Genomic DNA, 27,795 nt, shown 5'->3' with positions numbered 1-27,795 from the left:
AATCTTATTATCGATGATGTTATGGAACAGAATGAAAGTGACTAATAAAGTTTTTGTGAAAACATTTTTAGTGGAATAACATATCCTGGGACTGAATATGATACATTGAAAGGAGACACATTACTCAAACATAGACATAACGACTGTAAAAAATAGAGCTTTTAGTGAACTTGAAGAGATATGTGCATTGGATACGGCATAAACATAATATACAAAGTAGATTATCACAAATAATGCAAATACTCCATGACTATCCCAGATACAGTAGGGTCAGTCACTCAAATCCAGATTGAAGTAATAGCAGAGAACAAATTATACGTAATAATAGGTGAGAACTATCCACATTACAAATATGATTCTGATATTTTAAGTCTTGTCTTAAATATATTGGATTTTGTAACAGGATACCAAGAAAATGTCCAACTCCATACATGCTCCACCTGCTGCTGTTGCTCTTTATTGCCTTTGAGGGGAGATGAATAATACTGAGAACACAGACAAGAGATACACACACACATACAAAAAGAGAAATGCATTGACGTTCATACTGACAAAATGGGCGGATTGGGTGTTTGGCAGGCTTTTGTTTTGATTTGACTGCATGCAAGTGGACAGAAAATCAGTAGGGCAAGGCCGGAGGACAGGCAGGCTGGACGATACTCACATTACTGTACCTCCATCTCTATGTCCTGCGTGGGATGTGGTCTGTGTAACAAAGGTGTGTTTTAGGAGGAATCATTATAAATGGAACAAGACAAATAAATGAATCTCAAGTCATTCTTAGCATGTCCTTACCTCCAGTTTACGGATGACCTTGATGTGTGATGCGTCTGAGTTTTCTGCATGCGGGAAACAAGAAAAAACTGTCAAAGAAATCATTAGACAGCTAGGAACATCAAGATGAATGGACGCAAAAGAAAGAATGTTCGAGGTCAATTGAAAGAGGCCGAGGAGAAGAAGCAGGCCCGGACTGGCCATCGGGAGCACCGGGAGTTTTCCCGGTGGCCTGGCCTGCACAAAAAAAAAAAAAAATTATATAAAAAAAAAAAAAGAAAAAAAAAATTATAATTTGTTTTTATTTTTTTTTGTCAGGCCATTGTTTCTAGTTGTGGCGGCGGCGTGGAGCGATAGTTAGATGTTAGATAACCTAGGTGGGTGGGGAACAACCAGGATTTCACTGTCTGCGACAGAGTTGGAGAACTATCTGACACTCTCCCTCACGCAGACACACACACACACAATGGAGCCGTGCTGCCGCTTGTGATTGGTGGAGGCGGGACCAGGCGATACAACTGATTGACAGCGGAGGCGGCGAATGGAATGGCACACGGCACTCAGATGCAGAATAACAGCCAGGCAATGAGCCAGGTAGTGAGGGACTCGGGAGAGATACAGTAGAGCGAAAGTCAATTAACGTTGATGTCAAGATGGACAGTGGAAGAAAGAGAAAGGGTGGAGGAGAGAGGGATAAAACAAAAAAAGAAAGGCCCTTACAGGAGAGAGTGGTTAACTGTATTATAATAGTAAATAGAAAAATATGTTGTGCTCTTGCTTTTTTCTTTTTGAAGGTGGAGAGAGTAGCATTGCTAGTGCCACAACCGTTTTATTTGAGGTCCATAACAGTACATTGTACTAAGCAATTGTTGGCTCATTAGTTTGTGATTCACATGCACTCAAATTCACCAGAATGCAGGAAATTAAGTATTTGTAACAAAAAAATTCCTGGTGGGGGACCCCCAGACCCCCCGCTTAAAAAGTGGCCTGATTGGGGCTATATTTCGCGCTATATCTCCCGGTATGAATTATTTCCCCAGTCCGGCCCTGAGAAGAAGTCATGATAAATCCTGGTTTATGACGTCCGTACCCATCGCAACCAAGGACGGGACAGTATCTGACTGTCTGAAGATAAGATGGATGGCAGGCTAATTTCCACTGGCTGTTCTTTCTTCTCTTCTTTTTGTTTTATACAGAAATTACTGTCTTAGCAAATATATAAATCACCATATTGTAACATTTTATGTGATGGCTGTTTTCTGAATTTAAATGCATCCAAAACCAAAGAAATTATTATTTCACCAAAACACATACAGTAGACATCTCTCCAACAACCACCCACAGAGCTGAGGTGGAAATTGTCCAGAACTATCAATATTTAGGAACTGTGGGGGCGGCTACGTGGCGTAGTGGGCAAGGCGCTCGCCACGAATGACGGAGACGCTGGGCTTGCCTGTTCGAGCCCAGCGCTCCACATTGCTTTCAGTTTAGCTGGTCGTTCATACTAATACACATTGGCCGTATTAGGGGGTGGGAAACTGATGGGTGGGGATCGGGCGTTGTGGACAGCGACTCCTACAGGTCGGTTGGTGCGCCTGCGCAGTAGAATCAGGAAGTGTCGGGGGCAGCGTGAGCCTCCCACGCGTTACTCCTCGACACTGAGAGATCGAGCTGCGCAGGTGAAAAGATGCGACTGCTGTTACCTCAAGTACCGGAGGGGACTTGTGCTATGTATGACTTAGTCCACATTGCAGTCGGCTTGTGGGAGGCAAGAAACAGCGTTCGTGACAGGGGAGGGTTGAATTGGATGATACGAAATTGGGATGGGAGAAAATATAGAAAATGGGAGAAAAAGTGGATAAAAAAAAAATATTTAGGAACTGTGTTTGATGACAAACTGAAATTTAGCGACAATGCAGATGTTATAATAAAAAAGGCTCATCAGCGTCTGCACTGTCTTCGTAAACTAAACTCCTTTGGAGTCGACCAGAGAATTCTGGCAACATTTTATTTATTTAAAGTATTCTAAGCTTTTCATTTGTATGTTGGTTCACATCCCTCTGTCAAAGAGACAAGAACAGATTGCAAGGTGTTGTCAACCTTAGCTCTAAAATTATCGGCAAAACACAAAGATCCCTAGTACAGTTTAACAGTGCTCAAGTGCTCAAGAAAGCACATAAGATAATTAGTGACTCCACACATGTCCTTCATGTGTGTTTTAACTTGTTGCAATCAGGAAAGCTCTTTAGACAGCCTGCCTGTAAAACAAACAGAAGGAAGTTTGGTTTTGTTCCAGAGACCATTCAACTGGTGAATGGCCACAGTGCAAGGAATGGTCAGTTCACTAATATGCACCTTTTGACCCCTTGATTTGAACCTTTTTGACCAAAGTGCACTTTTTTGTACTGACTGAATTTATTTATTAGACTTGACAGATCAGCTACTGTATATAAGGATCCTGTTCTAACAGTGTCATGTTTCTTGTGCTTTAATAGTGTCATGTATGTCTCTTGTCCCTTGTTCTGTCTTGGATGTGTATAAGTGCAGCTGTTTGCCGTATTCATGCCTTAAATCGCCGCTTGCGGGACTAATAACGTGTTTATTTAATTTAATTTGACCCATTCACTCACACATTCACACACCGACGGCGGAGGCAACCATGCAAGGTGCCAACCTGCTCATCAGCAACAGTTAGGGGTTAAGTGTCTTGCTCAAGGACACTTCGACATGCTGCCCGGGAGGAGCGGGAATCGAACCGGGAACCTCCGGATTACCAAATGACTGCTCTACCTCCCGAGCTCGTGTTGTCTCAAACCACTCCTCAGATATTAAAGTGCATCAGAATAAACAACATATTGGTGGAACCTTTTTAGGGCCAAACATTATGTTGGAAAGGGTCGGATTTAGCCTGTCGGACCTACTTTGAGGAAACCTGAGAAGCCAGAGAGTACAAAGAAAAGTGAGTAATTCCTAACTGAAGTAAAAAGTACCTTTTGTATGACAAGACAGTAGACAGTGAACATGAGCAGCAGAGCTCCGCAGACAGATGTGATTATGAAGCCAAACTTGTAGCGTTCTCTGCCTGGACTCATCTGAGAGGCTCTGACTGACTTCCTTTCCGCTCTGTCTGTGGAAGAGACATTTCGTCCATAATAGCAGCAGTTTCACACACAAATGCAGTTCTTTCACTTAAGTTAGAAATACCCAGATAAATGAGTACTCTGGTAAAAGTAAAAGTCCTCCATTAAAATTCTACTTTTACATGAAAGTAGAGAAGTATTTGCTATTGAATGTACTTATGTATCTAAAGTAAAAGTACAAATTCTACATGACGTGTGTGTATTCCAGTGCTTGGGAGCATTCAACCCTCGATCCATTGACCTCTATAGGTTATGTTAAAGTGGTATGTGGTTCAGTTATGCTGCTCTGATGAAAGGTTATTTTAAAGTGGCACGTGGTCCAGTTATGTTGCTCTGATTAAAGGTGATGTTAAAGTGGTATATGGTCCAGTTATGCTGCTTTGATTAAAGGTTATGTTAAAGTGGTATGTGGTCCAGTTATGCTGCTCTGATGAAAAGTTATGTTAAAGTTGTATGTGGTCCAGTTATGCTGCTCTGATGAAAGGTTATGTTAAAGTGGTATGTGGTCCAGTTATGCTGCTCTGATGAAAGGTTATGTTAAAGTGGTATGTGGTCCAGTTATGCTGCTCTGATGAAAGGTTATGTTATATTATCATACTGTCAATCGCGTCTCGCTCTCGCCATTATGAGATAACTCTTATCTCCTAGCACTTAATGTGCTCACAAAACAAACAAATGCACTCACATGCACGTGACCAGGCCACGCCCCCGCATCACCCTATATGACACCGGACATGGTCACACTCCACCTTCCTCTTTTTGTTTCCAACACGGAAGTGGCAGTGCACTCCGTGAACTAGTTGTTATGAAACGCAGGGAGAAATTGCACAATGTTGGGTATTCGCCAGAAGTTCACCAGCCCCTGGAATCTTCTCGGCACATCCTAAACAGCGCAACGGGCCTGTCCTGGGTTTTCCTCGTCTCGTGACAGCGGACCGAGGGACATCGCGAGACGGTTAGCAGTCGAGCTAAGTCGTGCACAGGTAAGGCCTGCGCTATCAGGCATTGATACTAGCATGAGTAATACTGCTCGTTGTCCCATGAGACAACCGAGTGATGTATTGGCGCGAGGGGCAGGATATTTGGGAAAACACGGTCGTCATGACTCTTTTTGGGTGTTTTTCCAACTATCCTAGAGCGCGCGGCTAATGCTAATGCTACAATGCTGGGACGCCGTTTCCTTGTTCCCCGCCGAGGGCTGTCTTTACTAAAAGGTCTTCCCTCCTCTTAACAATTCATGCTGACGGTCAATCGGTGTCTAATGTTGGGGGTTTAACTGGGGCTTGTTTACCATTTACATGGGTGGATGGGCTGAGGCTCAGGGCAGGTGTGCTTTTAGTGAATCTATGAATTGAAAATGGGGGTCCTTGGTGTGGACAGGACTGGTGTTTTTCTTTGGTCCGCATCCCCTTAACAATTGTGTGTATGGGCTAGCCCATTCTGCAATATGTTAATAGAGTTTTCGTTCATTTATTCATTATCCCTTCATGGGTGCACACCACAGTGGAAGTTGCTGCATGCTTACTAGTGAGGCAGTGCTTCACTAGTAGTAGACTTTGGTCTGCAGCCACCACTGGTGTTCCGTGCTTAGTGAAGCAGGTGGCATCAGTCCTTTGCCTCTGACATGGTGGAACGGTGTCCCGCCCAGCCGACGCCATGAGGCGAGTCGGCCCGGCAGGTGGCTGGTGGGCTGATAAAGCCTATACCGCTGCGGTATAGAATTAGCAGCGAGTGGCAACATTGTTCAATTTGCTGTTTTTTCTGTCAAAAATGGTGTCGGGTGGTGGGGCCTTAGGGCCAGCCGACGTCAAAACATTGCGCAAGGTTTTGAGGTTACTCAGCTTTTGACCTAGCCGCAAGCTATAACCGCAGGGAGGGCTAGTGTTCTGAAGGTCCAGATTAAAACATAGAGTCTGCGTTTATTATTTTGTATAACTTATATATTGTTTATATATATAAGATATATATCTTCACGTCATCTGTTTACATGCCAGTATTCATCATTCGCTTATTTGTGTATGTTCCACTCTTAACGCCGTAGTCAGAGTGAGCACATGCGCGGGCTTGCTAGGACATGCCTGGACATAGTCTGAGAGAGAGAAGTAACGTTTAGCGCAGTTGTAAACAGACGAAAAATCAACGTATCGTTATAGAGAGCCGAACGGCTAATTAGATACAACCATAATATTGTCGAGCCACTATTGGCACAGTATAGTGACTTGTGTAAGCGAAGTAACGTGGAGAGACTTGTTGAACCCAGCAACGTTCTGGATCTAACTGCTTATTGAAGACTTCCTGCGGGTTAGCCTAGCAAAGGGGCTAACTAGCTATCACCCATGCCAACGGGCTTTTGGACTAATAGCTATCAATCCTGCCATCGGGCGCTAGGAATACAAGAACTGGTCCGTACAAGACCCTTTCCTCCCCAGCGACGACCGGATTATCCCAAGTGTGTCTGCAGCTCTCTGGAGTAGGATCTCCAGAGAATTACCGTCTCCATCCACCATCTTGTTTTTCCCTGTGCAGTTCGCTCCGTCTCACTCCATTCAGAGCTCCAACGGTCGGGTACCCGTAGTATAGGAACTATCGTTACCTCGGACATTGTGGCATTGATATTATAGTAGTAACCGGAGATCTGTGTTCATATGCTATGTATGTTTTGGCTTTAAAGTGATTGTTTAACTTAGTTTCACTGTCCCCTCGCAGTTAATGGAGTGTCCGCCATTTTGTGTAACTATACTGTCTGGCTAATTAATATTCTAGTAGTGGTCTAATCTAAACATTTAAATACAGTCAGGGTTGTGTAGCCCCTTAGCTACAGCTAGGATGCTTGGAGAATTATCTAGCGCCCTTCCTACAGAGATATTATTATTATTATCATTATTATAGTGGCACTTATTATACAAGTATTATTTATCATCTGGTGCCACCTAGTGGGCGTTTACTGCAACTGTGAGACGCCAGGGGACTGAGATGTGAACAGGTGAGGCTGAATCAGCGTCTGTGTGACACACTATTTAAGAGACACACGTAGCCATAGGCCTGTAAGGTGAAAAGCCCTGTGGGCGAACAGACTGGCCAACGGTACGTTGCATTGTATGCGCCGTTTATTCATAATTATCCTTTCATATGTATATCTAGTTGCTAACTAATGTCGTTTATTTCCTTTCCTTTTGTATAGGTAAATAATCTGTATCGACTGACAAGTACTGACTACTGCTGAATCGACTCTGAATCGACTCTATCGTCTACTACCATCTGCTACTAAATGCTACTAACTGACTGCTAGCTACCGGCTAACTACTGAATAATTGGCCACCTGGTGTTAATGGCACATACATTTTCTATAAGCACTGGATGTTTGGACATGTAGTCCGAATAAAACAGTTATTGCAAAGTCGGAATTGTTTCCTCTGGTTTATAGTCTCAGTCTTCGCCTACACCCTTTCCAATGGGGACATTTAGTTGACACATTTACTGTGACTGTTAGATAATTTGACAATTATTTACTGCACGCGCCCCGCTACGAGACGGGACGGACGGAACGCAGAAGGAAATGCCGCGTGAGATACCCCTCAACGTCAAGGTGGAACCAGGACGGAGTGGATACACACGACGGGCACATGGAGAGGACGCAGTCAGCTCAAGGGAAGTGAAACGTTGATGTTGACTGCTTATTGGGTTGGAATCGCCGTATTCCGCCCACATGTTGGTTGCTTGAAGTGGTGGGGTCGCCGAATTCTATCCGATGCCAAATGCTAACTGCTAGCCACCAATGTTAACGCTGTTAGCCAAAGAATGCTAACACTGCTAGCCGTCAATGCTAAACGCTAGCCATTAGCCAATCAATGTTAACACTGTTAGCCAACCAATGCTAACACTGCTAGCCGCCAATGCTAACGCTGTTAGCCAAAGAATGCTAACACTGCTAGCCGCCAATGCTAAACGCTAGCCATTAGCCAACCAATGTTAACACTGTTAGCCAACCAATGCTAACACTGCTAGCCACCAATGCTAACGCTGTTAGCCAACCAATGCTAACACCGCTAGCCAACCAATGTTAACACTGTTAGCCAACCAATGCTAACACTGCTAGCCGCCAATGCCAACGCTGTTAGCCAACCAATGCTAACACCGCTAGCCAACCAATGCTCAATGCTAAACGCTGTTAGCCAACCAATGCTAACACCGCTAGCCAACCAATGCCAATGCTAACGCTGTTAGCCAAAGAATGCTAACACTGCTGGCCTCCAATGCTAGCTAAAAAACATTGTCATTGACACCTATGCCTTGGCTGTGTCGAACCAAGCAACTAGGTTGTTGCTCCAAACGCTGTGAACATTATCATTGACACCTATGCCTTGGCTGTGTTGAACCTTGCAATTATATTGTTGCTCCAAACGCTGTGAACATTATCATTGACACATCTATGCCTTGGCTGTGTTGAACTTTGCAATTATATTGTTGCTCCAAACGCCGTGAATGGTACTATTGATGAGCCGACCTAAAGTGACTATGTTTCATCCGACAGCCTTCAATTTGCTCGTCACGTCGTGAACTGTACTATTAATGAATTAACCAAAAGCTGTAACGGTGCTCACCAACTCTATCCCACTTGTTCACTCACATTGTGACCATTACCAGGTTTCAAGTGAGTGAAGCAAAATTACGTGACTCACTAAACGGTCCCGTCATTATCCCCTGCTGGGAGCAGTATCATTGTAATCACACTGCTACACGCCAACTGGCCTTGAGGACATTGCCAAGGTGGACCGAGTGGCTCATGGGGACAGGGGCTGACACCCAGTTGCTAGCTAGGCCTGGGTCTGCCTGTGAGAATGCTGTGCTGTCAAGCGGCTCCCACGCCACACGTTCTGCGTCTGTGTTTGGTGAGCCTGGTGTTGTGTCTGTCAACGGAAAAGGTTGTCAGCGGGGGAACTCGAGGCCCAGGAGGTCGCAGCATGAGTTCCCCCAGCCCCACCCTCGCCAGGCCGGGTATCACGTTAGTGCCTCCCCCGACCGGAAGACCGGTGGTGGTCATTCAAGCACGCGTGGTTTGGGTGGTAGTAATATCACTGCAGGGCTACGGTGTGTAGGAACCCACCCTATCGGGCAGTGTGGGGACCACACGCCTTGCATGTCCAGCTGCAGAGCAGGCCATCCTCAGCAGTCCATGCTGGGAAGATGTTCAGTGGGGGAGCTTATGTCACCAAGTGTGATGGCCGCTCTCCCCGTATCAGACCGGCTCTTTCTGTCGGGGTCCCCCCTTGGGTGCGATTGCCTCGTTGGTAGTGTTAGGGTGCGATATCCCGGCTCCGCGAGACGCCCTGCTCGCGTGATTGGCGTGTCCAGGGTTGGCAACGCACAGCGGGTGGGACCAGGCCTCCTATCTACAGTTCCTGGCGGACCAGCACCAGTTGGCGGCGGGTGTGCTTTAGGATTATCATCACGTATGGCTACAGCAGTGCCATATGTCGAGGTGGATGGGGAGAACGTTGAGGCGGGGGCTTGTGTTGTGCAGTTTGCACAACCCCACCCTCCATTTTTGGGTTTGGTACAGACCCTTTTTTGTCAGGGTCCGCAGCAGTGACAGCTCTGGCCGACAAGATCCAATCTCTGTTGGCGAAGCAGGCCGTTGTCGTGGTCCCATGAGAGGACGCGGTGAGCGGCGTTTCCTCCCGGTATTCTCTGGTGTCCCATAGAAGGTTCAGAATGTTGACCGTCTCCCACCTGTTAGGCGTTGTCAGGTGAGGGACTGGTTCACCTCCATAGACCTGTAGGATGCGTATTCACATCCCGATCTTCCATCCTAGGGCATACCTACGCTTCCTTTGCAGGGCTTAGCGTACGGGTACCAGAGGCTGCCGTTCGGCTACTCTCTGGCTCCCAGAATCTTCACCAAGTGCGTGGAGACCGCGCTGGGGCCTCTGTGTCGTCGGGGGTTACGAATTTTATTCTACCCTGGACGACGTTCTGGTCCTCGGCCGGTCAGGGAAGGTCGCCAGTCCTCATACCAGGCAGGTGGTGGAATTCCTCACCAGCCTGGGTTTTGCTGTAGACTGGAAGTGGAGTGCTCCTCTTCCCAGTCAACAGGTGGAGTACTTGGGCTTATTCTAAGCTCAAGGTCTATATGGTCATCCCTCTCAGAGCGGCGGCGAGTGGGTGGTTCTCGGCGCGCTCGGGAGATTCCGTCCTAGGACGGTTACGGCGCTGTCCGTGATGCGCCTGCTCGGTATGATGGCATCTGCTCACTCTGTGGTCCCTCTTGGCCTCCTCTTCATGAGGAGGATACAGAGGTGGTTTTTTTCCAGTATGGAAATGGACCCAGTGTGAGACAACTGGAAGCGGCTGAAGGTTCCCATGTCAGTACTGGGGGACCTCGTCCCCGTGGGCAGCAGGCTGTCACATGTCACGGTCTTCACCGACGCCTCCCTCATGGGATGGGGGGGAGGACGTGTCGGACCAACGCAGTAGGGGGCAGCTGACAAGACCATGCTGCCCGGTCTGCACTACATTCAATGTGTTGGAATTGAAGGCAGTCCTTCTGGTCCTCAAATGGCTCGGCCACCTTGTGGTGGGCAAGCATGTTTTGGTCAGGACGGACAACACGACGTCAGCGTCGTATATTGACAGACAGGGAGGAGTGCGCTCCCCCCGTCTGCACCGGGCGGCGGTCAGGCTCTGGCTATGGGCGTTCTCCATCTGCGCAGCCTGAGGGCTCTCCACATCCCCGGCAGGGAGAATGTGGGTGCAGATGTGCTGTCGCGGGGCGGTCCTCACCCTGACGAGTGGGGACTACGTCCAGACATAGTCGGACAGGTCTGGGACCGATTCCGTGGCCGCCCGGGATTCTGTACGCATTCCCCCCCATACACCTGATAGCTCAGCTGTTGGGGCGGGTACGTCGGAGCGCAGGACTTGATCCTGGTTGCGCAGGGCCGGGGCTCAGCTGTGTGGTCCCCGGCCCTGATTCAGCTCTTGGTGGCCCCGCCATGGCCTGTTCCGTGGTCACCGCGGGCCCTCTCTCAGGCACGCAGAACTCTGTTCTGCCTCCTGTTCTGGGGCAGCCTCTAGGCTTGGCTGCTGAAAGTGTGAATCTGGTGGGGATGCATCTTGACTCTTCTGTGGTTAACGCTATCCGGAACGCGCGCGCTCCATCCACTACCACGGCTTACGCTGGGGAGTGGCGTATGGTCGAGTGTGGGGGCAGAACATTGTTCAGCCACCCTCTCGTGAAACATTTCCTGCTTGGCGCTCGGCGTCTCAAGCCTGTGGAACGTTCTCTGTCTCCGAGTGGGACCTCCAACTGGTCCTGGGCCGGTTGTTGGAGGCCCCGTTTGAGCCTCTTGAGCAGGCGCCATTGGATCAGCTGTCTTTAAGACCGCATTCTTTTTGGCCATCACCTCCGCTAAGCGCATGGGTGAGCTGTGTGCTCTCTCGGTGCGGCCTGAGTGCTTGTCTATTCGGCCGATAGCGGTGCGACTCTGAGGCCTAATCCAGTCTTCGTGCCAAAGAATATCCGAAGCTCTTTTCGCTCCAGGGATATTGTGGTTTAGGTGTTCGTCCGCCTCCTCACGCTAGTGAGTTGGAGGCGGGCCTTCACCTGTCGTGTCCTGCCCGTGCACTGGGGGTTTTACCTCAGTCGGACTCGGGCTCTCAGGGCTTCCGTTCAACTGTTTGTTTGTTACGGTGGCCCTCGCGCGGGTGAGGCGCTGTCCAAGCAGCACCTGTCACATTGGTTGTGCGAGGGCGTTGCCCTTTGCTACACATTGGCTGGACAGGTCCCCCCTCGGGCTTCTGCCCTGTTAATGGGGGGCCTTGGTGGAGGACATCTGTGCTGCGGCCTCCTGGTCCTCCCCGGGTCCCTTCGTTAAGTTTTACCTCGTGGACATGACTGGGGGTTCTGTCTCCCAGGCGGTTCTGAGGTCTGGGACCTCTCCTGCGTCCCACCATTTGGTGGGCTAACAGGGGTGTGTGGGTGTGTGCCACGGGGTGCTGTGTCACACGTGGTCCCGCCTGTGCTGTGCGTTTTCAGGGGTGCCTGGTTCCCCCTTTTTCGCACTTTGGTGGAGTTGACTGCCTCCCCCCCTTTGTTAGGACGGGCGGGTGGACGGGACTCCCCTCCCCCCTGGCTGGGGCTTACGGGCCCTCAGGGGGTACACTTGTCGGGCCACGCGTCTGCTCTGCCCCATATCTCATAATGGCGAGAGCGAGACGCGATTGCCAGTATGATAATATAACGAAAGGTTATCCTATAACCTAGTTATATGAATACTGGCTGAGCGTCTCGCTCTTAGCGCCCTGAGGTCCCTTGGATGGTTTTTCCGTGTATGGAAATCATTCTGAGGAAGATGGAGTGTGACCATGTCCGGCGTCATATAGGGGGATGCGGGGGGCGTGGCCTGGTCACGTGCATGTGAGTGCATTTGTTTGTTTCGTGAGCACATTAAGTGCTAGGAGATAAGAGTTATCTCATAATGGCGAGAGCGAGACGCTCAGCCAGTATTCATATAACTAGGTTATAGGATAACCTTTCGTTAAAGTGGTATGGGGTCCAGTTATGCTGCTCTGATGAAAGGTTATGTTAAAGTGGTACATGGTCCAGTTCTACTGCTCTCATTACATCCTCTTGAAGTTGACAGGCTTCAAACGTGAAAGTATATAATCTTCATAAATGTTTTCCATGTTTTCTATGCAACATCTTTTTCTTCAAAGTAACTAGTAACTGATGGGTTCAGATAAATGTAGTGGAGTAAAAGTACAAAGTTCCCTAAAATGAAAATAATCACGTAAAGTAAAAGTAGCTCGAACTTGTACTTAAGTACAGTAGGTACTTGAGTAAAAATACTTTACTTTCCACCACTGCACAAACGTGAAGTGAATCATGTGGGAAGCTTCTTGAACGACAGTGTTCCCCACCTGTAGCGGCACGTTCTGTGGGCGGGTCTGTGGGGATATCTGTGAATGTTTCTGTGGGGAAGGTTTCTGAGTATTCCCCCTGGCAGGTCCAGTCCAGCGGCGTGTCACTCAGAGTCACCAGCTCCCAGTACACAGACAACACTTCTTGGGCCTTCTGCAGTGCCTCTGTGGGCGACCCTCTGAAGATCACCTCAAAACTCTCTGGTTTATCCTGAAGCAAGTTCAACAAACACTCTATCAGAACATAGATCATCTCTGCATTCATCATTGCTTTCGTGCATATATATTTTTTTACATTTTCACAATTTTGTTTTTGAATCCTTTGTAATAGGGTTTTATATTACAAACACAAATAATTAAGCTCAAGCTCCGCCATCTTTTCTTGATCCTCCAATCACAACTGTTGCTTTAGGAGAGGCAACAATTGTGATTGGAGGATTGGGAAAAGGGTGGCAGGGTTTGAGACAGGTCAATTCCTTCAGCCCTGCTACAGGCTGAGATATAAGTCCACCCTCTCAGAAAGGCCCACCTCACCTCCACCTCCTCGTTGATCTGAGGAACACATCTCTGGGAGTAGATGTTGTGGATGAGAGCCCTGAGGGACTGGACGTAGCCGTCGCTGATGGATCCCCTGGTGTATCTGAAGTGTGTGGTGAGCAGCTCCAGGATCCAAGGCAAAGACGCTTTTACAAAGCAGCATTTACTCTGAGATCAGGACAAGGAGCATTTACTCTGAGATCACGACAAGGAGCCATAAAAAACTAAAAACAAACAACACATGGCACAATTTTTACATTAGAGTCAAAGCGAAAGGTTTCAAGAGCAAAAGAAAAGTTACCTTACCAACCCTCTCCGTTCTATGAATGTGTAGGTTATTGAACATCCACTCCTCAACTGGTTATCCATCTGTGTAAACAAATGACAGAGAGATCATTCTCATCAACATGGCAATCTGTCAGACGGTACCTTTAAAGGGGCACTTCACCGGAAAAACAACAGCCATTTATTTAGCTAATTTCACATTTCCCAAGGCTCTGTTTTGCACACATTCATTTAATTTAACAGTTATTGAGAGGTAATGAGTTTGAATATGGCCACCAGTGATGTCATCAGAGGACACTGAATCCTTGTGTTGTGTTAATTACAGCTCAATGAAATGATGGAGATGGAGAAAAATAGCTATCCATTTTGTAATCCTTATCTCTATTTATTCATTCCATTGAGCTGTAATTAACACAACACAGTTGTTCAGTGTCCTCTCCTAAATGAATGTGCAAAACACACATTGGGATATGTATGACATTATGTGCCCCTTTAATACTTGGTGTGTGTCAGTAGCAGAACGAACACTCTCCCACTGAAAGGGTTTCCAGACAAAGGTTCAGGTAGAATCCAGAATGCCGTCAAACAGTTACCTCAGGGCAAAAGAGCCCTGCTTGGTATTGCACTTTGTTTACATTTTTGGTTTTGATCTGATGGACTGTTGGAGTTGGGTGGAGATAGGGAAGGGGTTGCTATTGCTGGCCACACCTCGCTTCTCCCTCCAGCAATAATGACCCCTTATCCCAAATCAACTCCAACCCACACATCAGACCAAAATGAAAGATGTAAACAAAGTGCAGTACCAAGAGCTATCTTACCTATAGGTCATTGGGTCTCATTCCCCAATATTTTCCAAAGAGTTCTCTTGGAAGACTTATCTTGGAACCGACTGAGACAGAATCAATGACAAGTTCACTCTGAGTCCTCAACACGCTGGTAATATGTCTTAAGTGTCTCAAACGATCACACTCACACAGCTGTGATATCTGCGTTGGGGAATGGCACCATGTCTCAAACATGAACGCGTGTTCCCGTCTAGGTCATTTGCATACAAAACAACGCCTCCAGAGCTCCTTATACGGCAACTAATGATGCAGCCGTGTGAAAATGGACGCGGAAGCGCTTTGCGACCCATCGAAATTAGCGCGCAGTACTGTATAGCCTACAGCGTAATGAATGAACGCAGTATAGGCTTATTATTCCATTAATGACTTGTTTCATTAGGATTTAGTAGATACTATAGGCTCTGCCCTACGTACAGTATAGGTACTGTACTTATACTGTACGTAGGGCAGAGCATATATATAGTATCTATTAAATCCTAATGAAACAAGTAACTAGAATATATTAAGCCTATACTGTTCATTCATTAGACACGTAGGCCATACTGGCGCACACAAGACTTGTTATGTAAGGGATAATGTATAGCTACGAGGTCATTGTCGCAAAATAATTGACAGACACGGAGTTTAAAATACCGAGGCGCAGCGCCGAGGTGTTTTAAACGTCAGTGAAGGTCAATTATTTTGCGACAATGATCGAGTATAGCTATACATAGGGTGACCAGATGCAAAAAGTCCAAAAGCAGGACAACAGTAAGATTTTGGTGGGACAAAGTGGGACAGATAGATAATGTAATTTTTTTTATTAGAATAACTCGTCTTCACCGAATAGATAAAGGTTAAATCAAAATAAATACAAATTAAATACAGAATTATATCTCTCCACATTCATCTTGGCACTGGCAGCCGGCTTGTTACTACCTAACATCTGTTTTAAATATTCAAACTTTATCACTTGACAGGAATGTCTTGTGTTCGATATATTTTTTTTTGCTTCGAAAAGAGGGACATCCTCTCAATATGTGGGACGCGGTCTCAAATGGTGGGACAGTACAACCAAAAGGGGGACACCTGGTCACCCTAGCTATACATTATCCCGCTTATTACATGGCTAACTTACTAACAATATACCTAATTCATCGACAAGACTAGATCAAATGAAGACGCAGAAGTGGCTCTGTCAGCCCAAATAAAGTGATTATTATCGGCAGTCGGCAGGTCTGTGGTCTGATTGCATGACTGAGTGCAGCTGTGCATATGCTGAGCTGCACTGATACAGTGTTGTAGTGGGCTTGATTGCGAACAGCTGCGCACAGCGGTCATTATTGTCCCACAGCGGTCATTATTGTGTGATAACGGACCTCTGACGCGGGCTATTGACCAATCACAAGCAAGCATTTCGGCGAATGTGAAAACGCCATGTAATAAGGAAGTTTCAAGTTTCAAGTTTCAAGTTTCTTTAATAGTTGTCATACAGAAGTACAGAATACTTTCATACAAAATGCTTCTTACTGTTACGCTCCAGAGACTGTGCTAGACAAGATAGTATCAAATAACATAGTATAGCATGTAATTTAGAGGAAGAAAATGAGGTCACAGTGTTCGGTATAGACATATGTACAATGTTCTGAGTTACCATATAATATACAATACTATGCAGTGTACTAATGTACAGTACTATATAGTGCAAAGCAGAAATGGGATGAGGTACAATTTAGGTACAATTTACAGTAAGGTGTACGAGTTGTAGCGCAATCATTCATCAATAAATATAAAGTGTGGGGAGTGGGTGCTACAGTGTGTTTTGTTTAAAGTGGGTGTGTGCTATAAAGTGTGTGGAGTGGGTGCTACAGTGTGTTTGTTTAAAGTGAGTGTGTGCGTGTGGATGTGTGTGCTATGTGCGTTTGGTGGTTGTTGTTGTGTAGTGTTCATTGTTCGTTTAGCAGCCTGATGGCCTGGGGATAGAAGCTTCTTCTGAGTCTTTCTGTGCTCGCCTGACCGCAGCAGTTCAAAGAGGCAGTTGTTCGGGTGACTGGAGTCTTTAATGATTCTCTTAGCCTTGCCCTTGCAACGCTTGTTGTAAATGTTCTGGAGGGTGGGGAGCCCCCCTCCAATTGTGCGTTCGGCTGAACGTGTCACTCTTTGTATATTAAATATTAATGCAGTCTAATTCCACGCGATTAGCTTTAGTTCTTATTTATTTATTTATCCACTGTCATTTCAGTGTTGGTGTATAGGGCTGTCCCCGACTAAGGATTTGGATGGTCGACTATGATTGGCCAAAATTTGCCGTTAGTCGACTATTGGTAAAAAAAAAGAAAAAAAGAAAAAGTATAGGCTAATATTAAAAAATATATATATATTTATATATATATATTTTTTGTATCATTCCATTTGGGCTGTGGGGGGTGCTTAATGTCTGAAGGAGTCGACTGAAGGCTTCTTGTCCTCTGCAAAAGCATGCAATTGGTCCACTGATGGATACATCTTGATATTTGTCTAGTCTAGTGTTCATTAGATGGGTGAAATCCTCTTTCAGTGCCGTTTCGTAGGCAGTTAGCTTCTGGTATGCGTGCCATTAGCGTTAGCCACGCTTCTAGGCCTCTTTTCTTTTGGAAAAGAAAAGAACTACGGCTCCTTTCGACCGATTACAATACAATAATACAATACAATAATTGCATAATGTGTTTGAATATCTGAGTAATTAAAGTAATTATACATTTGTCCAAAATAGCTGGTTCAGATATGGTTAATCCAGCTGCCCTGTGATCAGATGAATCCATATTATTTATTTTTCCGACATCAAATGCGTAATTTCTTATCGTACAAATATTGTTATATTTATTTTAATTATGATTAAGTAATTAATTCCAAGGAGGCCTGTAGCGTTGACATGAAGGAATCACTATGAGAACACAGTCTGTCAAGTTAATAAAATGTTCAATTAGTCAATCAATCATAAGTGTGCTCCTCAGCACTCTTAAATCTGCTCTCAGCCACGGTCAAATCTGATCTCAGGAAAATGTGGGGAATCGCGCTACCAGCCCTAATATGTCTTAAATGGGCAGAAATCTGCCTAAGAGGACATTTTTAGTCGTAAATCCGTTTGGGAATGAGACCCATTGTTTGACGGCATTACAGATTATATCTTGATTTGTCCTGCCAAGCAGCACTTGTGCCAGTGTTTTCCTTTTTGAGATATTGGAAATAGAAATTGTTTGCATTTGTTACCAATGCTTGTGGCGGTCCAAACTATTTTTGTAAAACACAACAGGTAGTGCAATCCAAACAGCTTCCTAAACTACCTAGAGGCTAGAGAATACAAAACATGAGCAAACACATGACATATGAAGCAAAGGTGTGAGCATTTGGAGTCTCTCAGGAGGTTGAGTGGTCGTCTGGTAATTGGAAGGTTTGATTCCTGCTCCTCCTGGGCAGCATTTCAAAGTGTCATTGAGCAAGACACTTAACCCCTAACTGCTCCTGATGAGCAGGTTGGCACCTTGCATGGTTTCCTTCTCCGTCAGTCTGTGAATATGTGTGAATGGGTGAATGTGAGGAACAAACGTTTTTAAAACGCTTTATATAAAAGCACTATATAAAAGCACTATATAAATGCACCATTTACCATTACAATGTTGTGGATTCTGTAGGGATGGGTTTAAAGTGGTATAAACATTTGTAGTTGATATTTGTCAATTATATGATATCATATAATTGATGATATGGTATTTCATGTAATATCCTGACAAGGTGAAAACGACAATCCCTCATGGATTTGAAATCAATCGTGAAGGGGAGAAGTAGATAGTGAGGAAGAGACAATTTAACACTAGAACAGCTGGGCCAAATTAAGCTCAGTTCATTTGGAACTGAAAAAAGATACAACGCCCTCCTTATCTTTTCCTAAAATGTGTTCCTTGTGTTTTCTACACCGAGCACTATGATTTTTCAGACATACAGTTTTTGCTTCCTACTAAATTCCACAAGCGTTGCTAACAAACGCCAACAATTTCTTCTTCGAATATGGTAATTTCTACTCAGAATTAAATGCAATCCCAGTTAGTGCCAAATCAGAAAAGGCTTCTTAAAATGTTGGAGTGTCCCTTTAAAAAGCACGTACCAGGTGCCTGAGAGTCAGCAGATGCTCCCTGGTGATGGAGTGCCTGCAGGGACCAGGGACCTCCCCCATGGACAGAGGGAAGCTCAGGAACATGAGCACACACAGATACTTTACCTGCAACACAGCAATAGATTCGTGTTGCATTAGTACAATGATATAAGCTGCTCCTGTGCATATCCTTTGTACTTGAAACATCCCAACCTTTACTTAAAAAAGAAAAAAGAACCACATTAAACCTGTTGGAACTCCCCTTGGTGTAAGAAAAAGAAAAGAAATGTAAGAGCATTCCTCAGATTTAAGGTAGAACCTCTGTTGGCTTAAATAATATCTATTTAAATAGTTCCAGTGTGTTGGCACTGTTTATAACATACCTGTTCACACTTGCCTTCACGCAACACGGCCCTGCTCCCAAGTAGCCCACACCCTGACTCTTTTCTTTTAAGCCACAGATCCTGTTGTTTTTGTTGTTTGTTTGTTTTTGTTTTCTGTTTTTTGTTTTTGTTCATTTTCTTGTTACCATTTCATCCAATTGGACAGCACCTTGCCTCCATTTTTTATCTTATTTTATCTTATCTGTTTTTTCCTGTTGTTACTATACACATATATTCATATTTTTTTTTCAAATTTTTATTTACCCTTTCTTTTATATAGCTTCTCTCTCCTTGTACAGTGTCCTTGAGTCTGAGAAAGGCGCTTCTCTCTTCAAATCCAATTTATTATTATTATTATTATTATTATTATTATTATTATTATTATTATTATTATTATTATTATTATTATTATTATTATTATTATTATTATTATTATTATTATTATTATTATTATTATTATTATTATTATTATTATTATTATTATTATTATTATTATTATTATTATTATTATTATTATTATTATTATTATTATTATTATTATTATTATTATTATTATTATTATTATTTATTTACAATAGTAGAGATGTGTTCTGCAAAGCTGGTCTAAATAAAGGTTTATCTGAGCATCAGTGACATAATTGGCTAAATAAATGTATAAAAAGAAAGTCAGCGTTGAAGCTTTTATAATAGCCTGTTTGATCATCAAGACTTGTCCCTCTCTATGGTTCCTTGCTGCCTTCTTCTTAACTGCCTCTACAACCATTAACAGGTGTCAGTTACAATTACAGGATGTAGCTCCCCCTGCCTTGTGGGTGCGGCTGGGGACCTTCAGAAGCATACTAGGTGTTGGTGATGCATTTTAGCCTTTAGCATCGTTTGGCAACCCTCACTACCAAATAGGCTTCAGATGTAGCGTCTCTCTGACCTTCTACTGGAAGCAGCTCACAGTAAACAGGGAGTATGGATGCAACTTTCATCTTAGCTGTTACCAGTGAATAAAGTGATGGCAACAGACACTTAGAAACGGAACATCATGACAGATTCCCCTGACTCAATAGGCAATACCAACAGAGGGAATTCAGCCTGAACCAGACCCCTGGACATATCCCACATGCCATACCATTAATCATTTGAATTGAAACCATACAAGATGGTGTATTTGTTGCCTGGTGGACTTCTGAAAAGTATTCTTCACAACCCACAAGAGTAAAATATTGTGTGCATCTATTTTTGTGTTTCCCCCCCCCTGAATGCTGAGCCTGGATACTGAACTGGATACTGAACTGGATACTGAACAGGACAATTCCAGCAGAAATGAGTGAGTTGCTGTCAAGTGTCAATGTACCGTGTGCTGAATGTAACAGTGTTGGAACTGTGTCTGTGCGACAAGCGGTTCAGGAGATACGAAAGAGAGAGGGCTTAAGTGTAGGGGGCGGGGCAAACATTGAACAACGATAGAACAAACATAGACCAATGAAAGCAAATCTTCCTGTAAGTCCAGGAGTCTCTACGACAAACGGTTCACGTGATGTGAAAATGGGGCGGGGTTTATGATTAGGGGGCAGGGCTAATGCATGTGTGTGTCTGTGTGTACAAATCAGTTGTACCGTACGTGTGCCTGTCCCTTTAAGATAACGTATTTTTTTGGGCATGAGACCCCAATGCGCTGGCCACTCTGAATACTTACACTCTGAATACTTATACACTCTGAATACTTACACAGCTGAATACTTAGACTCTGAATACTTACAGAACTCTCTGAATACTTACACAGCTGAATACTTACACTCTGGAATACTTATGTAACGGAGGTCCGTGAGTAATATCCACAGTCACGATAAACTCGTGTGTTGTGAAGTGTGGCAGTAAGCGGGCTGCCACATTTCACACTTAACCATAACAGGGTTAAAAGACACATAGATACGGTACCCAGGAGTGAATTCACCTCTTAGTGCAGCGGTCTATGTCGTCGCCCACGGTGTGGGAGACCTGTGTTCGAATCTCCCTCGGGGCATCGACAAATGACACAACGCAAGAGTACCATACGATCAGTCACACTGGTGCCGTATGACCCGGATGTCCTGAGGTGGCATGAGTTTAGGGAGGTGAGTGTAACGGAGGTCCGTGAGTAATATCCACAGTCACGATAAGGGCTGGGCGATTAATCGGTTTTTCGATTAATTCGAATTAATGATCTAGGACGATTTAGATTTTTTTTAGCGATTGAATTTTTTTTAGTTTTTAGATTCACCTTTTATTTGACAAAAAGTGATGTTTGGTGAAAGTTAGATTTGCACTTTATTAATCCCAATAGGGCAATTCATTCTTGTTTGATGATCAAGAGGCACGTTTTATTTGTTTTAAGTGAAGTTTGGTGAAAAAGCAATTATTGCACTATTAATCCCAATAGGGACATTCATCTTTGTTTGATCAAGAGTAACCTTTTATATATATATATTATATTTTTTTTTAAGTGAAGATTGGTGAAAGTTAGGTTTGCACTTCAATCCCAATAGGGAAATTCATCTTGGTTTGATAATTTTTTTGTGTCAAATAAAAACAAAGGTTATTTGAATGATTTCCTAGGTGTTTCTAGTTTTCAAGAGAAAAAAATCGGAAATCGGATAAAAAAAATACATGAGATTAAATGTTTAGGCCTACGATAAACGTGTGTGTTGTGAAGTGACTGTGGCAGTAAGCGGGCTGCGAGTTAAACTCACTTCCCCATAACAGGGTTAAAAGACACAAGAGGAGTACCATACGATCGGTCACACTCTGAATACTTACACTCTGAATACTTACACAGCTGTATACTTACACTCTGAATACTTACACTCTGAATACTTACACAGCTGAATACTTACACTTTGAATACTTACACAGCTGAATACTTAGACAGCTGAATAAGTACACAGCTGAATCTGGTGATTTATGTTTTTAAATTGCCACAAAGGCCACATTTTTCACCTAAATTACAACTTTCATCAACTCCTCCTTCCACTCATATTCAAATATCTAAGCTTTTCCATTTATAATTGATTTTGAAATCATTTTGCTGCTATTCTTCCACTGTTTTCTAAGCCATGTGTGTTCGGATGGAGGAATGGGGACAGTGTCAGTTGGAAGTTGAATTAATTGCGTACAGGTGGAGCTCATTAAGGCATGCCACGTGGGGCCCACATGCACATGAATAAGAAACAACAATTAGATTTTCAGCCTTAATCCTATCGGTCTGCAGTGAGGAGGACATGTGATAATCAGACATGTAACTTTCCAACGTGTTCTATGTCTCGAGAGTTCACCTCGAGAAGTTCCTCCAGGTGAGGTCACCGAGAGGAGAGCAGACCTCTAGAGAACTGCAGACACTATTTCCTAGACAATTTCTACAACTTTCCTCGAGTTGAACCTCTACTACAGTTGAGAATAGTTGAGGAAACAGTCTGCAGTTCACTAGAGGTCTGCTCTCTATACTCTCAGAATTTTAATCATTTGAATAGGTGAGATTCAAAACATGTTTATTGCATATTAATAGACATAGGCTACATCTCTAGTTATTCTTAAGGTCCCAGCTTTACAACCATGCGCAATTGTATGTGGCCCTACTGCTGTCATGACCATGGAACCACCTTGAAAAGGTCTTAGGGATTAAGTGGAACATACCAACGTTATGGGAAATCTGCTTACCATCTTCTTCAGAGTCAGACAAGAAGATACAGTAGACACCAATTTCCTCTCTGTGCGTTCAGTAGAAAACTATCGGGAGTGGCTGCAAGCTAGCTTAATTTAGCACAAATTAATGGAAGTTGATACGGACCACTAACCTAGTTTAACAGTCTGGGAGAGGTGTTTTTGGCCAACAGCTAGGCTGTCAACTTCCATTATTTTGTGCTAATCTAGGCTAGCTAGCAGCCGGATAGCTTTCTACTGAGCACACAGAGAGGAAATTGGTCTATCTTCTTGTCTGACTCTGGAGAAGATGGTAAGCCGATTTCCCATAACGTTGGCATGTTCCTTTAATGAAAATGGTTCTTATTGAAACTTTTTCTTCATTCCCCTGTCAGAATACATGGTAATGAGCTCCTGGACCCTCCTAGAAGAATATTGTGTGCATCTATTTTTGTGTTGTTCCCTTGTTTCCCTTTCTTAATACAATTTACAGTAAGAGAGGAAAACAATTCTAATAATGTTGTGTGCGTGTGTGTGTGTGTGTGCGTGTGTGTGTGCGTGTGTGTGTTCAATTCATCTGACATATTTCTCTCATTATTAGAATTGTTTTCCTCTCTTACTGTAGATTGTATTAATCCCATTGGGGAAATTCATCCACTGCATTTTTGTTATATGTTTATTTATTAGTCATCAAGGTACAGTGAAATACAATACACATTGAATGGCACATTTTGTATTTTTCACAATTTGCAATGCTAATAATGATGCAAAGGCAATGCTATCTATTGTTCTTCTACTAACCCTTTGATGACCCGGGCCTGGTAAAACTCCAAAGATGGCTATTTCTGCACTGGGAGTTAATTCCATGTTGACAGCCTCTGCGAGGTGTTTGAAAATAGCTGTCCAAAAGCTGTGTAGGTGAGGACAAGACCAAAACTTGTGTGTCATATTTGCTGGGGACATGCATCTACAAGAATCTGTAATATTGGGATATATTTTGGAGAGTTTAGAATTTGTAAAATAGATGAATAGATTGCATCAGATTGAGCCTGGAACAAGACGTACTGTCATTTACTCTGGTCAATACAACATCCTCATCTATAACATCGCCCAATTCCTTTTCCCAATCTACTTTGATTTAATCAAGAGAGGTTTCTGTGTTACGGGAGATTAGGGTGTAAATCCTTGGTACCTTTTTGATTTGTGGGAATGTCCAAAATTGTGTCAATTACTGAGTTAGGGGGGATATTAGGGAAGGAGGCATTATGTTGTTTAACCCAGTTCCGAACCTGAAAGTATCGGAATAAATGAAAACCTTATTGATGTAGAGGTCCCTCAATCTAACTATGGCCTAACCTTTGCCAGGTCGAGAAGGCTGTGTCAGTGTGGGGAGCGATAAAGAGGTGATTGTTGCAAATGGGGTTGTGGTTGGAGAATCCCAGGAGTCCAAAGGCACGCCTGAATTGAAGCCATATTTTCAAAGTGGACACAACAATTGGGTTACTTGAAAATTTGGTTGGCCAGATTAGCAATTCAGATGAGAGAAGAGCCAATAGTGAGGTAGAAGGACATGATCTAGCTTCAAATTCACACCAACTCAGTGTCGGTTCTTGGATCCATAAAATCATCTTGTGAATATTGGCTGCCCAATAATAGTTTTTCATATCAGGGAGTGTCAATCCCCCAACATCTCTAGGCATCTGTAAAAAATCTCTCTTGATTCTGGGGGGCTTTACTATTTACTCTAGTAAAAAAGGATTTGGGTAAGAAGACTGGAAGAGATTGAAAAATATATAAAAAACATGGGAGCACATTCATTTTTATTTAAATAATAAGTCATCTGCGTACAAGGACAGCATCCACTGCATTTTGATCCATCCTACAGTTTAGGAGCAGACCAACTCCAGTTGTAATGCCAGTACCTTGGTCAAGGGCAACGGCAGGACCTACATGCATGTATTTATGATGTGGGGGAAACTGGAGTACCCAGAGGAAACCCACTCAAACACGGAGAGAACATGCAAACTCCACATCACAGAAAGGCCCCCTGCTGGGAGTTGAACCCAGGACCTACTTGCTGTGAGACAACAGTGCTAACCACTGCTGGGTTTTGGACCCAGGATCTACTTGCTGTGAGACAACAGTGCTAACCACTGCTGGGGTTTGAACCCAGGACCTTCTTGCTGTGAGGCAACAGTGCTAACCACTGCAGGGGTTTGGATCCAGTACCTACTTGCTTGTGTGGCAACAGTGCTAACGACTGCTGGGGTTTGAACCCAGGACATACTTTCCTGTGAGGCAACAGTGCTAACCACAGCTGGGGCTTGAACCCAGGACATTCTTGCTATGATGCAACAGTGCTGAACACTGCTGGGGTTTGAACCCAGGACCTTCTTGCTGTGAGGCAACAGTGCTAACCACTGCTGCTTTTGTGTCATGTGGAATGTGTGTGTGATGTTATCACAAAACCAAAAATTATCAAGTCGTGTGTGTAAGTCATAAAGTGAATTCCGGTTTTCCATTCAAAGCAAAGCATATGATTGTATATATGACTGACTTTAGACAGTTGATGGTGAAAACCCCCCGACATTCCATGGAGGCCTCACAGCGAGCACCAGCGTAATGACTGATCAATGCAGCTAATCGAATTTGATATAATCTAATAGAAATGTCAATGGTGACGCCAGGCGGCAAACACATGATGTCAAAGTCAGATGATTTACTTTCCCCCAAAACTATTGATGCTGTTTATGTAGAAGCAACAAGAGCATATGTCTCTAAATGTCTTGATGAATTGAAAATGGAGGACCCTTATGTAAACAAGACAAAAGTATTTTTACAAAACACACAAACAAACACACACACACACATACAAACACACACACACACACCCAAACAAACACACACACACGCACGCACGCACCACGCACGCACCACGCACGCACGCACACACACACACACACACACACACACACACACACACACACACACACACACACACACACACACACACACACACACACACACACACACACACACACACACACACACACACACACACACACACACACACACACACACACACACACACACACACACACACACACACACACACACACACACACACACAAAAGGGTATGTATCTGCTTGTCTAACTCCAGGGTAGATGGTAAATAAGCGAATTTCCCAAAAAGTTGGCGTGTTCCTTTAAAGGTTGAGTTCTTAATCTTGTTGGACGTGTATAATGACAATAAAAACTATTCTATTCTATAAATTCTATTTTATATTATACCTACTTAGCTAATATGTCTATACTACTATGCACTCAAGGTTGTTGCTGTTACAGCCACAGCCAGGGCCGTTCTCTCCCCTGTCTATCAGCAGGTCCCTGCTACCATGGGTCCCTCCATGTTCCCGCTTCACCCTCAGCCTGCCTACCTCATCACTGAGCCAGGATAAGAGGCCTGCACCCCTACCACTCCTGGTCCGAGTGTTGTTTCACCTGTCTTGGTATTAGGTCTCTTATCTGGACCTCCATACTATATATTTATAGTATGTTCTTGTGAGCTCTGTACCTGCGTCGTTCTAACCCCTGTTCTCCTGTGTGTAGGATCACACACCTCCGGCCTGCACCCCCACCCTTGGACATCACCAGCCTGGACTATCCCGGGACCTCATGGACACACACATCCCTCACCTGTATTCCCTCACTGCCTGCCTTGTCGTCTTCTGGGTTTCACCATTAAATACCCTAAACCGCCTCATTCTCCTGTGCCTTGTGTTCTGCTCTTGGGTTCTATAGACACCACCCTAACACTGTTTGACGAACAATCTTACTGACCCTTAGCTGCCAGAGTTGTACTCTTCCTTCTGACTTGTTGTACACAACTTGTAAGTCTCTTTGGATAAAAGCGGTCAGCTAAATGACTAAATGACTAGATGTAAATGTAAAAGCTCCCAAGCACTGGAATATACAAACGTCATATAGAATGTACACTTTTACATTCGGTACATACTTGCAATTTCAAATACTTCTCTACTTTTACTTAAGTGGAATTTTGAATGGAGGACTTTTCCTTTTACCCAGAGTACTATTTGATCTGGCTATTTCTACTTTTACCTAAGTAAAAATAGAAAATTAAAAAAAATAAAACGTGTGTGTGTTCCACCACTGTTGGCGAGGTACTGTATGGATATCCACATTTAAAACGACTTTCAATCTTATCTGGCTTGATGGATGCAGCTGTTAGACACACTCACACACACACACACACACACACACACACACACACACACACACACACACACACACACACACACACACACACACACACACACACACACACACACACACACACACACACACACACACACACACACACACACACACACACACACACACACACACACACACAAACATGCACTTTCTACGGTAAGTATTAAATTGCTTTCAGTATATTCCTTCCCTTTTGCGACTGCATTGAAAAATGGGAGAAATCTAACGTACCTTAGTTTTGCTCTGGATCAGGGTTGGCACGTTGATGGTCATCTGGTACACGTTTGACTGTGGAAAATACCAAACTCCTCTGTCAGACACATTGAAGTGGGCAGAAAATTTGCTATCGCTTTCGAATCCTGTCCTTAGTGAGGGGTTTGCTGAGTAAATCTGACACTTTGTGTGTGGAGAGTGTTGCTCCCAGCGTTGAGTCATAAAGCGTTCCCGCCTGCACCAAGTGAGTTCACACAGAGACTGGCTGCCTTGGCTGACAGACCGTCTCTCTAAAGACCTCCCACTACTCTCACGTACTCCAGCAGATCCATCCGTGGCCTGGACCCTGCGGATCGGGACAGACACATTGAGGGCTGCAGATTCACCTTTCCTCTTGAACCTTAGAGGGGAACACTCTCCAAATGTCTAAATGGCCAGTCGTGTCTGTTCCCTCTGTTTGAATCCTGGCAAAGCTTATGACTAATTCAAAACACTGGCTTTGACACATCAAGGGTTTCTGAATAGCCAATGCTTCTTTCTTTCTTTCTTTCTTTCTTTCTTTCTTTCTTTCTTTCTTTCTTTCTTTCTTTCTTTCTTTCTTTCTTTCTTTCTTTCTTTCTTTCTTTCTTTCTTTCTTTCTTTCTTTCTT

At 44.1% G+C, this 27,795-nt stretch overlaps 1 protein-coding gene across 1 annotated transcript; it reads right to left on the bottom strand.

Moving 5' to 3' along the window:
* Positions 1-296: 296 nt before the first annotated feature.
* On the bottom strand, positions 297-27,284 carry csf1b (colony stimulating factor 1b (macrophage)). The gene is made up of 9 exons (XM_084333240.1): positions 27,165-27,284; positions 18,621-18,734; positions 13,677-13,739; positions 13,368-13,538; positions 12,834-13,044; positions 3,765-3,901; positions 796-839; positions 665-705; positions 297-485 (listed from the first exon to the last, which is right to left on the bottom strand). The coding sequence occupies exons 1-8, from the start codon at positions 27,204-27,206 to the stop codon at positions 666-668; spliced, it is 822 nt and encodes a 273-aa protein (XP_084189366.1). The 5' UTR covers positions 27,207-27,284; the 3' UTR covers positions 297-485; position 665.
* Positions 27,285-27,795: the final 511 nt, after the last annotated feature.

Source organism: Notolepis coatsorum (assembly GCF_963971535.1).
Source record: "Notolepis coatsorum genome assembly, chromosome: 17".
Taxonomy (NCBI): domain Eukaryota; kingdom Metazoa; phylum Chordata; class Actinopteri; order Aulopiformes; family Paralepididae; genus Notolepis; species Notolepis coatsorum.
Note: the sequence above shows the minus strand (reverse complement) of the source record. Positions and strands in the feature narration are given on the sequence as shown.

What these genes read in the sequence shown, in the direction of transcription:
- csf1b (XM_084333240.1), bottom strand. Translation starts at nt 27,206, where the DNA reads ATGACCATCAACGTGCCAACCCTGATCCAGAGCAAAACTAAG. An exon ending in AGATCAACGAGGAGGTGGAG is followed by an intron (nt 13,045 to 13,367) that starts GTGAGGTGGGCC and finishes AACTTGCTTCAG; the next exon opens with GATAAACCAGAGAGTTTTGA. An exon ending in AGGTCATCCGTAAACTGGAG is followed by an intron (nt 706 to 795) that starts GTAAGGACATGC and finishes TTTGTTACACAG; the next exon opens with ACCACATCCCACGCAGGACA.